We start from the raw sequence: 13,351 nt of genomic DNA on the forward strand, positions 1-13,351 counted from the left end.
TAACCAAAATAATAATAAGCAAAATAAAATATGAAACATAGTAGTAGTACATAGTACGGAGAAAGAGAAGAAATAATTAAAGAAAATAAATAATGAAAAAGCAGTTTTAGTTCAAATACCAGGACCGGTTGTTTCGGAGAATTTGAACAATTCATCAAATTTCAACGTTCATTTACGGGTTCTGTGAAAGTCCTATTAAAATTCTGTTATTATATCATTATAGGCTAGTTGCTTGACAGAACTGAAATAAAAACAAAACTTAAAAATATCTTTCACAGAACTTGAAAATCAACTTTGAAATTTGAAGAATTGTTCAAGTTCTCCGAAACAATCTCCGAAATCTTCACAGATTGCTTTGAAATTTTGAAACAACGTTGCATTCGAATACGTGTGTGTTTTTATAAACCTATATTATATAGATATCACCTGTGACAGGAAAAAAAGAGCGCCATCTGTTGGACAAACATGCTTTTTTAAAAGCAACACCCGCTATTGTTTCTCTATCTGCACAGACAGACTGGGGTATAGCTAATTAAAATTTGAGAAGCTATTTATTGAAATGTCTATATCTTCACATTCTACGGCATTACACAATGTACACTTTCGAGACATTGGATTAAAATAGGCAATATTGTTATTAAATTACTCGAGATGAAATGTTATATAACTCCTTTATTAGGTACTTAGACAATGAGTGGTTTGAACCTAACGTGTAACCTAACCTAACAATATTTTTTGCAAATTTTAGCAAGATTACTATTGTTAATTTATTAAGAATCTCTATAAATTATTGGTAATTCCGGTTAGAAACGGGATTGCAGATTGCAGGCCTTACGAATTAATTAACAGGTTTCCTGATAAAATTTGGGTAAATTACAAATTTATCATCACGCGGAGAAAAATAGGTACTTCTGATTTATTAAAATCCTGTTAAAAACATGATGGAACACCATTTACCAACAAAATATCAGTAAATTCGGAATATATCAGAACACGTGTTCTTGCAGCTGCGCTTATCCTAATAAATATAATGAATACATGCGAAAAAAATAAAAATAATAATAAAAACGTGTTACGACATACCTACTGATAATAAATTCGTGTTTCACTGATAGATTTTAAGGAAAACTGTCAATTCATTCGTTACAGGCCTGCAGTCCCGTTTTCAACAGGTTTACGAATAATTTGACAAGATTTTCAATAAATTTGCAATATTTTATATCACTAAGTTTTCTCCATGAAAAGTCATTGTTTCGTCGTTATATATTATCATGACAAAACGATAAAGCATTTATAAATTAATGTTTTATTAATAAGGCCTGCTAACTTATCGTGAGGGCAAAAAACGAATTATCTCCGTGTGCCTAACAGAATACAAGTTTACTGGTTGGTTACCTCTGAAATAGATCATGTCATTGTATAGAATGTACAGTGCCAGTGTGTCAGTGTGAGCGCTAAGATTTACGAGTGGCCCGTCAAAGCAAAGAGATCATTGCTCATCATGTCCTTCCATTGTGCGGCCCAGCGACCAGCGATTGACAAGCCGTTACGTCAAAAGTATCCGCCATTGTCTATGGATTCCCGGGAGCTTTTGTCTATGGAATTCACTTGCAGCTTTTCACTTGTACCGTTGTGTTTTTTTTTTACAAATGCAATAAATGTATTGCTTCCCACGCCTGAACGCTTTTGGATCGCATTACCTTTTACAGAAAAATTTAATTTTCTAAATTTTATAAGCATTTCAATTTTAATAAGATAGGTGTAAGAGTGTAAGAGAGCTTTTACGAACAAATAGGTATAATTTGATATTTTCACGGCCAAAAGTATTATAGTGATTCGTTTTTGGGGTATTATGCCGTGTTGCGTTACCTCCTTCTTTAGCCAACGTTTCGGACAGCATTGCAGTATCCATAATCAGGGCAAGAAGGAGGTAGCGTAACACGGCATAATACCCCAAAAACAAATCACTATAGGTACAAATAAATTATTTTCGTTTAGTGCCAATTAGGCAACAAACTGAGCGACCATTACGTTGAAATTGACTAAATTTCGATGTCACCAACAACACGACTAAGCGCACGTATCACTTTTGAAATTATGAACATACTGTGAAAAATCACGGGATATTGTAATTCCAATTTTGAAAAAGACGATTATTAAAAAAATATTTTATCGGTAGTTACTTTGTTTTTTGAAATTAAGTTTTCTGAATTATTCTTCACACAAGTGGTTCCAATTTTGAAAAGGACATAATTTTAGTTCATACACTAAATTTGAGTTCATTGAACAACTGAAATTAGTATCTTTTATAATAAATCACATTTACCACAGAATAACCACCATCGATCGCAATAAAAAATGTGCTAAACAGCAGCATAATAAATTATTGGACTACGACTATTATTAAGTAAAGATGACAACCCATAATGGCTTGAATCCGTATTACAGTCTGAGGAAGAACTGGAAGCGCCAACACACCTTTACCTGTTCCATATTCTACGAGCGTATTATTCACATCGAAGAGATGCGAGCTTTTTTCTTCGCATGTTTGCCGAGATTTTGTTGTTTGAGGACCAACCCCCGTGCGCTATGGCCCCCCCTCTCACCACCCCAACCCCCCTGCCCGACCCTGCCTTGCCCACGGACCCGCCCGGAGGTTGAGACGGTCGTTAGTTTTCGAAGGCAGTTATTAAAAACGTCTTGAAGCGATAGGTGCGTTGTCTGTAATTAAAAGCTCGCGCCAAACAGCTTCAGGTGATCGGAGATCGTGGTGATATTAAATTATAATCGTACATTGCCTTCCTTTTACAATAAAACTTTTATTCGGATAAACGATTTGGGATCTTCGAAAAAAAATTTTATTCTTGTTTTGATGCTTATCGAAGCATTGGATGAGTTTATTAAACATTTATCCGGACAATTAAACAGATCTGACAAAAATACAAAGTGCAAATATTCGATTAAAGCTATTTTTCTTCGATTTTTATACGAATAAGTGACAGATTTCGAGTGGAAACAAAATTATTTGAACATTTTTTAAACTTTTGTGCAATTGTTGGTGACATTTTACGAGATATACAGAGATGATGGAGTGTTTAGGGATGCCGCAGTCCTGCTACGGAATGCAATACGCTCAGCATCCGCAGCAGCAACAGGTTAGTCATCTCATATCGTGTTTCATCTCTAGGCTATCATTAATGTGCCCAGTGATATCACTGTGTGATCCGTGAACGGGTGGTGATGTCAGATGTTGCGGATTTTAAGATTGCTTGATTGAACGTAGATCATGGATCATCGATTTGTCGTTGGACAATTGACTCATTGCTTGATATTAAAATAATGGGTATTTTTTTAAAATCTGGGTTTTAATTAATCTACCTAAATTGTTATACAAATGTTGGGGTAAATGTCGAATTGCGACTCATGTAAAGGCTCTTTAAAAAACAACAACTATTAAATATTTAATGGAGATAACTGTTTATGTCGGTTTTCAAGTAAAAATACAAAAAAATAGGTTTTTGGAGGTATTAGTTAGGGTTATTTTAATAATGTATGCGTATTTTTTAACTTTCAATCTTAACTTTGTTTGAGACAAAATGATACTTAAATGCCTCTTTTACCATCTCCCACTGCATAAGTAGTTGTTTCTTGTAGTAATTACGTTGAAACCAAACTGTAATTTATATATTTTTTGTGTATTGAAGATGCAGCGGAATTCGACAAGTTTGTCAAATATTGTTTTTTTCCTTCGTGCTTAAAGTTATTAAAACAAAATGAAAGCAAATTTTTTTTTCAGACGATCAGTGATTTGTGCATAAATACGAACTTGTTCTAAATCCCTTTTTATGTTACAATAAAATTTTAAATAATATAATCTTAAAGTTTTTGAAGGTCTGAATTTGCGTAGGTTCAGATTTGATAAGTATTTATAGTGCGATATTTTAAAAACTAAGATTTAGAAAAATGTTGGTAAATGGAATTGATAAGATATCAGTTGTTTAATAATCGGCTATAAAATGAATCTTATGTAGATTCTTTTCACCTATTGTATTCTATTGATATGATAAATATTATCTTACAGCAATATTTTGTTAGTGCACTATGTATTTACCTTGTCCCTTTATTACAATTATATGCACATTCTATATTTCATATAGTATACATTTATAGGTGGGGCGATGTATAAATAAATACATGATAATTTCACCCCATTAAAACAACATTTTCTTGGTTCTACAGATTTTTGAATCACTAGTATAAATATGTAGTTACTCAGTTTTCTTGCAAAATCCTAATAATGTTTTATTGTTCCCAGATGTCCTACATGGGAGGGATGTCTTGCACCGCCCCTGGGGGCCTAGAGGCGCCCCCCTCCGCCCTGGGTTCTGGGGGTGGTTGGGGCGCCTGGCCCCCACGCGCGCCCCTCACCCCCGCTCAGCAACGCCGCTGCGCTCGCTGTCGGTGCCCCAACTGCCTCACGGAGGCTGCGGGACTCGCCCCCACCCTCACCAAGGACCGCAGCAAGAGGGAACACCTCTGCCACGTGCCCGGCTGCGGAAAGATCTACGGAAAAACCTCACATCTTAAAGCCCATCTTCGATGGCATACTGGAGAACGCCCGTTCATATGCAATTGGCTCTTCTGCGGGAAGCGTTTCACACGATCAGACGAACTACAAAGGCACCTTAGAACCCACACTGGTGAAAAACGATTCGCTTGCACACTCTGCACTAAAAGATTTATGCGCTCTGACCACCTTGCGAAACACATCAAAACGCACGCTAGCACGAGCAGAAAGAACAAAAAATCAGACAAACAAATTAAAGAATCGACAAAACCCGAAATTCCAAGCGAAACGGACAGTTGTAGCACCGCTCCAGATGTACAAACATACAAACCTCAAATAATAACAAATAATCCTTATGATTACCATACGACTTATCTGCACGATGATTCGTCTCCGAGACCCATGGCAGACTACGGTGACCGGCTGGGGGAGTTGCGAGAGTCCCCCTGCTACGATGCCAGCAAGCCCACCTACTACCCTGCCTACAAGGAGGCCTACCCGAACTATTACACCTACCCCAACGGGGTGAGCTACCAGTGTGCCACCAAGGAGAACTATAACATGTTCCAGCACCACTACATGATGACACAGCCCTTAGCGATGGGACAATGACACCAATCACACGGAAGTATAGTTTAGCGTATGAAATATGCTGTTTAAAATGATAATCAGGGTAGGAAAAAAGACTTGATGTGAAAAACAATTTAGTTAAAATGATTTGGCAGTCTATTTTTATAATATTACTTTTATTGTATAAACTCAAAACAACATTGACCAACTTTTATAAGATTGTGTTAGTTTAATTGTAAATAATTACTCACTCGTAGTTAAGGGTCTACATCTACATTGTACAGACCATAGAATAAAGAAAAAAACTATGAGTGCCTTCTACACGGAGAAAAATGAATATTGCTGATTTATTAAGAATGTTTTCAAATTATTGGTAATTCCGGTTATAAACGGGATTGCAGACCTTAAGACAGAATTAAAAGGTTTTTTTATAAACTTTTAGTAAATTACGAATATATTATCACGATGTCGGAAGATGTGTTAATGAAAATCTGAATATTTTCGCATATCGTCATGATATCATTGGCTGAGTTGGCATCTCGCTTAAATCCAATCCCGTGTTTAAATGGATTACCAATAATTTGAAGAAATTCTTTATAATTTAGCAATACTAAATTTGAATGGCAGCACATGTGCGACTGACTTAGTACATTTTGTTTCTAGACCATTTTGCACGCGGTATGTCTCTCGCACTATCGTGAAATTGTATTTCACCATCCCATTCAAATTTCGTAATTTTGAGGAATCACAGTTTTATATAGAAATACAGGACCACATTGAGCTTATATTTGGATGACAAAACACAGATGTTTTATTCTTTATTCTATGGTACAGACTAAGTCTAAATTAATTATTAAGCACTTGTTACTTACTGCGTGAAAGTTATTTTAATTGTTATTTTAAGTTGAATGTTACCTACCGTCATTCTAATAATGTTTTGACGAATATTGGAACTGGACAAAGATGTTAAATTCTTATGCTAACGTAGCGAAAATTGACATTTCAAAGCTCCGATAGAAATGGCGACCCAAGCTTAAGCTGACCCAGAAAATTTTCACAGAAAAGCCATGCAAATTTCACGACATCAGAGCTTACCTTCGAGAGATAGTACTGCTTTAAAAAAACGAATTCTCTGCTTTTTGTCAGGATTTTGCTATATTTTTTAGTACAAACTTTCACATTCCAGAAAATTGCCGAAATTTTATACAGGGATAATGTAATGTACACAAACTTCGGGGTGTGATTCAACTCCATACAAACAATTTAACTTTTGATCCTGAAAACTACCTTAAAACGTTGAAATTTCGAAAAAACTTATTAAAAAAATGTACTATCATATAGAGTCACCTCCCGAAGTTTGTCCCCTTCTCCCTCAGACACCTGCATAATCTATGGTAATATGTAATAAATGTAATACCATGTAAGGTTTGTTTGATCCAACTCTGATTCCGGATTATCTGACTATCGGATAATCAGTTCGCGAATACTCCAAACGCACTTTTTTTGGTGTATAATTAAAATTATATTAATATGTCCGCATTTAATTACTTTCCGTACTGCATACAATTAATTGGAAATGTTGGTTAATTAAATATTAAGGACGGGTTGTTTCGGAGAATCTGAACAATTCATCAAATTTCAACGTTCATTTTCAAGTTCTGTGAAAGACTTTTTCAAGTTCTGTTTTTATTTCAGTTTTGTCAAGCAACTAGCCTACAATGATATAAAAACAGAACTTGAATAAGTCTTTCACAGAACCCGAAAATTAACGTTGAAATTTGATGAACTGTTCAAATTCTCCGAAACAACCCGTCCTTAGTAAATGATCGCGTGAATCAAGTCGGCCTTCTTTTCTTGTGATGAAACTTTTATAACTGCTTTAATGTTAAAATTAATTCAAATTTCATCTTCAGGGTACTTGCCTTTATAGGTAAACGTGTTTTGTATGTATAGTAGATTGGCTATTATAATTTTAATTGTGTATATTATAGTACATTATTTGTGATTAAGTTAATACATATTGTTGTTTTTACCTTTAATAAAGAACTGTGTAATGTTAATTTATCATTTTTTTTAATTAAAACTAATGTGTATATTATGTAGCTAGCGCAGAAATATAATTATATCAACAATTTATGCTATAAATTAAATATAATGATTTTTCTCAAGATTTTTTTAAAAATACAAACTAGATATCGATAGAAACGTTTTGGTTTCAGCCCATTTGGAACACGTTCTGTCTCTTTTATACTTGCCTGACGTCGTATATACCATCCCATTTGATCGAAACGAAACTTCATAATGATGACACAAATCTGTTTTGGAAATTTACATCCGATCACAAAATACGCCGATATAATAATAATTGGATAATTTGTATAGCGCCGATTTCGGGAAAAATCACCTTAATGGCGCTGTACAACTTATCTTTAATTCTTAGGCTCTATATAATTTTATCATTACAAACAAATACAGGAAAAAACATACTTATCTCTCAGGTCACTTGAGATAAACACAGTTTTATTAAAAACACTGGACATTGATTTTACATTTGCCATTTTAACCTCCATTGCTATGGAAATTAAGCAAAACCTCCTAGATCACAAGGCCGGAACACTCATTCAAAGCAGCCTCCTAACTTGTATGGGATTTTACAAAAAAAATCGTTTAATTTTTTTTCACTTTATTCTATGAGATTCTCATACAAGTTAGGAGGCTGATTTGATTCAGTGTCCCGGCCTTGTGATGTACGAGGTTTTAGTAAGTACATCTATAAGAAGATTAGTTGCAAAAGTAGAGTTGATATTTATTTAATAAACCTTGGTCACCAAAGTTTCGATTACGAATGGTGCCCTTTCACCAGAGCGATGGGTACAGAGAATATTAACTCATAGTTGTAGGTGTACAAAAGAACGAATTGTGTATATATTCAAAAGTGACGCCCCCGATTGCATAGATAAATTGTTAGATATGTAGGTAGACATGTTCACGTTGAGAGAATCTCCTAGTAAGGCATATTATTGTTCTGAAAAATAATTTCGTTAATTTTGTGTAGTTCTGAACAAGGTTAAATTTTGTACAAAAAATTGGGAATTCTGCTGAGTTTGAATTCAGAGTGCAATTTTTGTGCTTGTACAATAAATAAACTTTACACCTGATGTCGGTACTGTCCGCCTTCATCAAAACGAAATAAATATTTTTATTGACACCTGTCGGGTTCGCGTCTCGGCTACAAAGCGCGGTGGCGCCGCCTGGCGGGCAGTGGCCAAGGCGGGCCATTAGGTGGGCGGGCGCCCGTCCTCCCTCCCCCGCCCCCGCCCTACCCGCCCAGCCGACCACCTCTCCGCCCTCCTCCCGCCTACCGCCGAGCGACAAGTGCCGCACTCGTACGCGAATAACATCGCGCGTGCCACTCTGTGCACTGTACAGCCGGCGAGCCTAGGACACAAACAAGAAACAAGACAGTCAACAGTGAGGCGACTCGAGAAAAACAAAGATCGATATCGCGGTACCTACCCAAACTGAGTGCGACGGTTTCGATAACCATAGACAAAAGTACTTGGCTACACATTAGAAATAAAATTTTAAAAAAAGTCCATGGTTCGATAGTGACAACGGGCGCGAAGTGAGGGAGATCTTATCGTGGGGGGCTTGATTAATTCACCGGAGTACCTACTTGGAAATTCGAGTATTTCGTAGCGGAAGGCGTACTGGCAACGCGAGGATTTATCGCCGGCCCTCGTCCGGTTTGATTTGTTTTTTTTTTCCGAGTTTATTTTTTCTGGAAGAACGATTTTGTTCTAGTTCATCTTATCAGCTGTCTGGGCGGGGAACTGTTAATATGAGATTGAACATTTTGAGCGTGGAAAACTTCCAATGAAAAGACTTTAAATAACGTTTTGCAGCTGGGACTGTCTGTGACAGTTTGTTTTTTATTAAAAAGTTAAGATAGATGTTTTTCAGTGACATAACACTACCTAACTTCTTTTTAAAGTGCATTTTATATACGTGTTTTAACGGATATCGTTATTAAACATTTGCACACAATGTGTCAATCATGCTAGAACATCAATATTGTGATTTTTAACAGTAAAGAGTGTAATTTTTATAATTTTTTTTTATTGGCAACCTACATTCAAATCTGTCAAAATGACCGGAACAATCAGATAAAAGAAAAGATTAATATATAATGGAGAATAAAAATCAGTTCCTATTAACAAGTGTAGTGTGAAGTGTTGACAATAATTACCTAAAAGGAAAGAAAAAAAAATTAAATATTATAATTTTTTATTGTTTTAACTAAAGGAAATTCCCAAGATGAGCGGGAAGGGTCACAACTCACCCGATCTGCTAACGAATGTAAGTACTAATATGATTTTATATTTGTGTTATGTGTTGTTACTGAACTCTAGCTGCAAACCTAGCAAATATTTACTAATATCAGCATATATTAAAAACAGCGATAAACAGCGCCTGTTGGACGTAAAAGCAACACATGCTATTGTTTCTCTATCTGCACAGATAAACTAACCCACAGCAATGCGTGGCGGGGTACAGCTAGTTACTAATAATTTGAAGAGATTCATAAAATAACAATATTCGTTTTTCTCCGTGTACCATCTAGAATCCAGGTATATTAAATAATGCAAAAATTAAAATAAAATCCGGTAAATATATGGAATACGCACTTTTAATAAAAAAACGAACAATTTACCGTCTTTTCTTCACGCCATGTTTTGACATAGTAATATAGAAATAGTTTTTAAATTTTATTTTTTGATTAAACCCAAACTAACAACCTAAAAACCTATTTTAGGGTAATAGGTTAATAGTTCGGTTTAAATAAAAGAAGAAAATAAACTAACTTTAAAACTTTGACGTCATTAAAAATGGCCGCCAACTGAACAATCGGTTTTAATTTAAATTAACGAAATAACTTTTAAAATTCATTATTATCTAACTTTTACAAAGTGTTTTAAAAATAAAATGTGCTTATTGAGCGTGTGTACCTATTTTCTATATATGTACGGATATTCCTTCATAGTGGATTTAAAACACATATCAACAGGCAACCCATGAAAAACACGAGCAATCATAATTAGTGGATTGATAATCGCATGTCAGCTAAAAAGCACTTGAAAAATAAATACACATTTCAAATTTAGAACAGAATTAAAGTAATGTTCTGGTAAAAAAATATTATATTATAGGGAGATACTTTATCACTTGTCTGATTTTTTGAACACATCAGTTCCAATTTTAAATTGAATTCACAACAAATCTGAGTTCATTGAACCATAGTTAACATCACAGACACCAGAAATCAGTATTTTTACATAATGGCTTACGTCGATACTGTGAAAATGTTTTATCAAGCTGTGATTGACGTTCACAATAACATAAAAATATTGTTGTTTGCATTTATGAGGTGACAGAATCGTACAAAATCACTCTACCAAGTACATAAAATTAACGATAAACGCAAAAAAACTATAAAAACACGAAACAGATTATAAAAAAACTCCATCGAATGAAGAAAATCGGACGAGTTACAAAATTAACTAAAAGAAATACATGTTCATTTTTATTACATTAAAAAAAAACTCCGTTTTAATTCCTAACCTGAGAAGTTTAATATTTGAGTTGGAGAAGGCGTCGCAAATAAGCAGGCGGAACGGTGAGTCGTTCCCCCAAATAAGTTTCGTGGCAGCTTTATTAATTAAAATATGACAAAGTGTGCCTAGCCCTGGAAAAAGGGCGGCAAAACTATTACAAAGGACCGCGGGCCGAACCCGGCGCCTAAGAGACTCGGCCCGGGCCATGATAAATTTATTGTCTATCTTAAAATTTCCTGGTGCATTAAAACTGCGAGCGGAACATCTTGTGGATATTAATATTTTCTCAGGGGTATTGTGTAGAAGCTGATGATATTAAAACTGACAGTTTATCATTGTTTATTATTATCGCCGAAGATGAGGTGAGATTTATTCTAAGTAAACTAATAAGCAGTTTATTCAGAAAATCATTACCACACGTATAAAAATAAGCATTGCTAATTTATTAAGAATCTCTTCAAATTATTCGTAATCCCATTAAATCGGGATTGCAGGCCCTTAACGAGAAAATTGATAGGTTTCCTGATAAAATTATAGTAAAAAACCAATGTATTATTGCGAAGTCGGACTTCGTGATAAAAATCCCAATATTTTCGCATTTCGTCATTTTATATTATCAGGGCAAATGCAGGTGCATGAACACTTGATTTTATATTTTTCGATTTTTATTATCAAAACATATATATGCAATTATTGTTTATCAGGAAACGGCCTGCAATCCTGTTTTTTACCGGATTACCAATAATTTTAATTAATTCTTAATAAATTAGCAATACTCATTTTTCTCTGTGCTTATAGCTTATTTGTTACTTTTCCTACTTTTTTTGATGCAAGAAATGCCTATAATTATTTTGACGTTTTTATTTAGCAGGTACCTACCACCTACCTACATGTTTTTTATGGTTTCCATATTTTGTTTTTTTAGCAGTCTAAAAATCTATTCGACTTGACAGGAATGTTAGATATTTTTATAAATAGACTACTCTATCTACCTACCTAAATAAAGAAATCCAGTAATTTAAGAAATGAAAATTACCGTCTAACTTAAATACTTTTTTACAAATGTCGATTTCATTGTTAAAATAATTTTCAAAGCTCTCCAAAACGATCGAAACCTGATGGAATACACGTGACGTCATACGTACCTCGGTTTTGTCGGTCAACAGTAATGTCAACTCCAGTCGGATCGGTATGAAATCAACAAATCCCAATTTACATATTTAATAAGATTTCCAAAATACATAAATTCTTTTGAATCAACGTAAGTCTATGCAACGTAACTTCGCACAAAATTGTCTTTCTATTGCACGCGGCTGACCGACCCGTGAGGTAGCGGTGTAAGTCCAGCATAGTTTGGGTCAGTTACACAGTTACAGTCAGTCAGGTGATATATATACAAGTATATAATTGAATGCCTGAATGTCGTTTATGTTCCGTTGATAGTCGTAACATTAAGCCGACCTATTAAACTGTTGGAATTATCAATAATAAAAATTAGAAACAATATATATGTTTATAGAAAGCCCTCCGTGTTCGATGGGTAGGACTCTTGACTGCGAAACCGGAGGTTGTGAGTTCAAATCCCGGCGTGTATCTGATAATTGACGGCTACACCAAAACTAAACGCAAAAAACCATCGTAAATTAAGTTGTATTACCTGCTCTTAGAGCATACATAAGCACACACTTACACATCTGCCCTGATGATGGACACTGTAAAGTTTTCCGAAACGTTGGCTAAAGAAGGATGTAGAGCAACAAGGCATAATACCCCAAAAATAAGTCACTTTTGTACTGTGAAAATCTCAAATCATTTGGAATCAGATAAACATTAACTCGCATAAAAAAAACAGTACCTATATGGATATGAACACAGGAAGTTAGCAGTTCTGGAACTAAAGTCAATAGTTTTCCATTCAGCTCGACTGTCAGCAATAATGATTAACCTATTTAATTACCTTTATAGCCAAACAATAATTAGCTACACACAACATCGCTCCACTGTTGTCTGTCGAAATGTTAGGAGAGGAGTTAATAATTGTAGAGGATGTGTTGCAGTAAAAATTATAATTCGAGGAGCAACGTAAAAATTGTTTTTGTAATTTGTGTCGTCTTACCAAATAACGGTTAATCGATAACAATAATTCCTCCAAATATGGTTTTTCAAAAAAATTGTCATAAAGCCTCATAATATGAGGTTTTCCTGTAAATAAAAACATCTATTATACACCATATATTAACTTTATTTTTTTGATATATTTAATATCTTACCACTAATAAATACCACGGGCAGAAATCATAACAATCTATATTTGTAAACGTAAAGTATGTTAGTTGTAAATCTCTAGTTTGAGTCGTAGTTGTATGTCATGTTATAGCGGTATTGTGTAAATACCATCTCGGTCATAAAAATATATATAAATTTTTAAGTCGCTAGTAAAAGTCGTAGTTGTAAATAACTAGATTTTAATCTTAGTTATAAGCCACTAGTTATAAGTCACTAGCTATTAAACTTAGTTATACGCCACTACAAAGTTACAAGTCTAAGTGATAGGAATAGATTAAATGCTCGTAACTCAAAGCAAAAAATCACTCGCTCG

The 13,351-nt window shown here is 34.6% G+C and overlaps 1 protein-coding gene across 1 annotated transcript; it reads left to right on the plus strand.

The window, feature by feature from the left end:
* The first annotated feature begins 3,101 nt into the window (after positions 1-3,101).
* LOC149421398 (uncharacterized) lies at positions 3,102-5,179 on the plus strand. The gene is made up of 2 exons (XM_089634703.1): positions 3,102-3,155; positions 4,316-5,179. The coding sequence occupies exons 1-2, from the start codon at positions 3,102-3,104 to the stop codon at positions 5,177-5,179; spliced, it is 918 nt and encodes a 305-aa protein (XP_089490829.1).
* The last annotated feature ends 8,172 nt before the right edge of the window (positions 5,180-13,351 follow it).

The sequence above is a fragment of the Hesperophylax consimilis genome, chromosome 8 (genome assembly GCF_061612785.1).
Source record: "Hesperophylax consimilis isolate HC1 chromosome 8, BYU_Hcon_1.0, whole genome shotgun sequence".
Classification (NCBI taxonomy): domain Eukaryota; kingdom Metazoa; phylum Arthropoda; class Insecta; order Trichoptera; family Limnephilidae; genus Hesperophylax; species Hesperophylax consimilis.